The 4670-nt window shown below is 37.4% G+C and overlaps 1 protein-coding gene across 1 annotated transcript; it reads left to right on the forward strand.

The window, feature by feature from the left end:
* The first annotated feature begins 3153 nt into the window (after positions 1 to 3153).
* On the forward strand, positions 3154 to 4275 carry LOC129944987 (uncharacterized). The gene has a single exon (XM_056054647.1). It carries the CDS (start codon positions 3154 to 3156, stop codon positions 3937 to 3939), a length of 786 nt encoding a protein of 261 aa, XP_055910622.1. The 3' UTR covers positions 3940 to 4275.
* The last annotated feature ends 395 nt before the right edge of the window (positions 4276 to 4670 follow it).

Consider the following 4670-nt stretch of genomic DNA (forward strand, 5'->3'; position numbering starts at 1 on the left):
TATACACGAGGTTCCTATGAAGAAGATTCTATTAAAGATCATCATCGATGCAAATCAAACACCAACAACTACAAAAAGCAACAAAAACATGAAGAAGAAACATCTTCCAATAAATAATCTTCACAATGATGATACCAAATAAAAACTGATCTCTGAGCCATGGATGTGTGCCGCGCCATCGTCATCGCCAGGCAACAGTCGCTAAGCCGAAGAAGCGAAAGCAAAGCATCGATTCAAAAAGTTTGGCTTCGACTTTGGCTGATGCTGTTGCTAATGCAGCACCAATTGATCCATCAATGGCACAAAAAGGAAAATAGCCCCCGGCTTTGGATGGTGGGAATTGCAACCGCAAGTGAGGAAGCCAAACAACTACTGCAATTTCTTGCATCTCAACCACAAGCTGGCGAATCACAGCTTTACCACAATAACCGAAAATGAACCGAAAATAATAGGCCTTGTGTCAGGAGGCATCGGATGGTACCAAGTAGTTACCCCATGAAACCCAAACCAACCAATGCATAGGAACTTGCGAATATATGTTATCCCAAAGCTGTAAGGTTCCGCTTCTTGATGCTGATGCATATTACTTCGGCCTTGGTCCGGTGCGGTCGGGCGGTGGTTGCTGGTGGCGGTGGGTAGTATGCGGTAGTGGAAGACCAGAAGCCGATCATTTGGTAGCTAATTGCATTCAATGAAGGGACTTTGTGCGCTGCGCTGCGCATGCTCCATTCATAAGCTGAATAATATCCAAGGCACAAAGATGCAGTATTTAGGGAAGAAATTGAGATGGTGTATTGATGTGATGATGATGATGCTGATGATCCTCCTCTAGAATTTATTATGAGTCAAAAAATGGATCCTGGGAAAATGGAAACACATAATCCCAGTCCCAGCAGCGCATCCACGCACAGAGTCACTTTTAATTGACGTCTAATGAAACGTTTGCCCCAAAAAAATTGCCCAGACCAAGCAATTTTGGGTATCGCTATCGCATCTTGTGGTATATGGACGAATTAGGTTACATGCGATGTATGAGACGATTCAGCTTTGCATGTCTCGTAGTAATTTTGGAGCTCTTTGAAAGATTTCAAAACAATAATTATATGCGGAGCCATAATCTTTTAGAGCCCTGAACTTGATGGACCATCACTTTTCTTCTGTTTTTCGTTGAGATGATGAACCTTGACGTTTTGGTTTTCTATTAAAACCTACCCTTAATTTTTTACTTTAGAGAAATCTTTTTGCAACGATGTGTGGTCAAATCATAGCAGCGGTGGTGGTGAGGGTGAGGAGTGAAAAAGATTACTGTCAACCCTTTAAGTACATTTTTGAGTATTTACCCTTGTTAATGTGTAATCTCCAATCGAATGTGGGACTCGGTGTTTTTCCAATCGAACGATTCTTTGAAGTGTTCTTTTTCCGGTTCCTGTCAGCAGGCCCACATATGTATAGTGATTGTATTAATGATGGTCGAAAGGATAGAAAGTTTGTTTTCCTCCAAAAATTCAACACCCACCCTAATCTTAAGCTCTGTTAAAATGCCAAGACATTCTACATATGCCTGAATAAAAAAAAATAACTTAAGGGAGACTTCGAGTTCATCGATACAAGAAAAAATAATATATAACTTCTTGACAGGTGGACTTAACTGTTACAAGGGACCAAGATAAAGAAAGGGTGCATTTCCGTTCGCATAAACGCACAGGAAAAGTTGGAACATGATTTTTCGACACATACAAAAAAAAGAATACTTTAGTTTATTTTGATGTTGAAATAGGTAAATCTGGGATTTCATGCATTGAAAAGGATTTGAAGAAGATTTGAAGTTTGAAAGTATACGAAAAATCTTGAAGACTTTTTTAAACTACAAGTTTGTGATTGACTTTATTTGAAGAATTAACTTTCATCTCAATTCCTTAAGAGAATGAGTTTTAGTTTGCAGATATACGTAAAAGCTTTCAACAACGAAGAGAACCTAATAAATGCGTCAATAGTTTCAAATTATAGCAATATTGGGTAATGGCATGTGAGGTCGGCCACCAACTCTTAAATTTATGGTTAATAGTGAACACATACATAGAATTCATAGGAAAATACTGTTTTTTTTTTATGTTAACGGTTCTTTAACGGATAGCAAAAAAATTTAGACAAAGCAGCTGCTGCTATTCTTGTAAAAAATTGTCATTTGTGATCAAGTTCTTGCAGGAAGTGTACACGTTAATTTAGTTAAGGAAAAAATAGTGAAAGTGGTCTGCAAAAAGTGTTTTTATTAATAAAATATCGAGAGTAAGTAATTTTGTTAAGTGTTTTAATATTGTTTATTGCTTGTTTTTTACGTTTTTTTGCATAAAAATATGAAAAATTATTTATTTTTCAATAAATAAAGGGGGGCCGACCTTAGAAGACATTTTTTGTACAGTTCTTCTATAGTCAGCCGCCCTGGCCGACTACTGAAGAATATGATTTTTTTTTGTTTTGCTTATTTTCATATGAAAATCGAACGCATACCTTAATCTCTCTTAATTTTTAACACAATTTTCGAGTCTTTTTACCTATCTTCAGTAGTCGGCCCCCTTTTTAAGTAATGATAAATAGAAGGCCGACTATAAAAGAATGGTTTCCTAGTGTCGGCAGTGTGTATTTAAGATGAAAAAGAACAAAATTTATGAAGAAACCCTTATTAAGAATTTCCCAAAAAATATTTTAGGTTTAAATACAAACAATACCTAAATGGATGGTTCTAAGCGCGTTTTTCATAAATATTCTGAAGAGGCCCTAAATGAAGCTCTCAAAAAAATTCGGGAAGAAAAATGGGCAATCCGAAAGGCAACAGTTTAAAGTTCGAAGAACAACACTGCAGGACAGACTTCATGGTCGAGTTGCTGAGAAGCCTAGGCGTGTGGGCCCCGACACGGTTTTTAGCAAAGATGAGGAAGATTGGATAATCAACATGGCAAAATGTGAATTTCCACTTAAGCCATCTGACCTTCTGAACACCGTTCAAAATATCATATTGGAGGACAATGCAGGAAATGAAAAGGAGACAATAACAGTTCTATTTTTGTTCAGTGCTGATGGTCAAACTCTACCGCCTTTGGTCGTTTTCCCATATGTGCGCCCTCCACCAGCTTTGGTGAAAAGCATGCCGTACAAATGGGTATTGGGAAGATCGGAGACTGGTTGGATGCCGAAAAATTTGTCGAATATGTGGCCAACAGTTTCGTTGACTATCTTCCGGAAAACAATATTAAGCGGCCAGTATTATTTTTGGTCGATGGTCATAAATCCCATCTGACCATGGAACTGAGCGACTTCTGCAGGAGTAATGGGATAATTTTGTATGCACTTTATCCAAATACAACACACATTACTCAGCCAGCTGATGTGGGTGCATTCAAGGGGCTTAAAAGTGACTACAAGAAAACGGTTCACAAATGGCAGAGCATTCCAGGAAATGAAAATAAGGCTGTGACGAAGACCAACTTCTGCGAACTTCTAAAAGCGGACCTGGATAGCACAGACGGGACGGAAAGCATTAAAAACGCTTTTAGAAAGTGTGGAATTTTTCCATTCAATGCAGATGCTACTGATTATGCTAAATGTGTCCAGAATACGCTTAAGAAACTCCACGTAACCCCACCGGAAAGAGTCACAGCTTCAAGCTTCTACGAAACAAAAAAAAATCTGGCTTTGGCAAAAACTGATTTTGAGGCACAGGGAATCGACTTTGCATCTGTAATAAGAATTATAGACACAATTCAGAATGAACAGCAGCCAAATCAACCGATTGAAGATGGAACAGCTGAATTTCAAGAATTGCTAGATGAAGCCAACATGGAAGTTGAAATTCCTTCAGTCAAACCCCTTGATGAGAGCATAACCGGAACGTATATTATAAACGATACTGGGGAACTTAACAAAATTTCTGCGACAGTTTAAATACCAACTCTATCACCAGTTAACGAGGAAATTAATTCTATAACTGATCTTCTAAAGGAAGCAGATGAAGTCTTATCTGCAATTGACACACCAACAATCAGTGGTAGGACTTGACAGAAATTTTATTTATTTTATTTTATCTAATTTTATTTTCTTAACAGGACCATCATGAATACGACGTTACTCGAAGTCTTTGACAGTGATAGACGAACTGCTGCAGAACATTAATGTCCAGAAGGAAAATGTACTCATCCAGAGCTCACCATCGACTTCCTCTGCAGTAAGTCCTGCTTTTAGAAAGCACATTTTCTACCCAGAAATTATCAACAAATCCTGCAAACCTCCACGCGGATAATAAAAGAAAAGACAAGCTTATGCAGAAGGAACGACCACTCCATGCACATATAAAGTTGCCGGCGAAATATATTTGGTGTAACGTGTATTTACTTGTTTTGACAGATGTTATTTTTTATTAAAAAATAGCTGTGGTGAGAATTTGACGTCTACGACGAATTGTTTTGTTTACTAAAATGCAAATGCAAATTTATATTGTTTTCTAATTTTCTTAATCAATTGATTTGAAATTGTTTATTATATAGTTAAATGAATTTCTTTACAAACCCAACTTACAATACGGTCGATGGAACTATTGGTGAAACATTTACATATATAAAACTATAAAATATTAAACATTTCTGTGCTTTGAATGTGGACGCCCATTTCAACCAACT

The sequence above is a fragment of the Eupeodes corollae genome, chromosome 2, assembly GCF_945859685.1.
Source record: "Eupeodes corollae chromosome 2, idEupCoro1.1, whole genome shotgun sequence".
Taxonomy (NCBI): domain Eukaryota; kingdom Metazoa; phylum Arthropoda; class Insecta; order Diptera; family Syrphidae; genus Eupeodes; species Eupeodes corollae.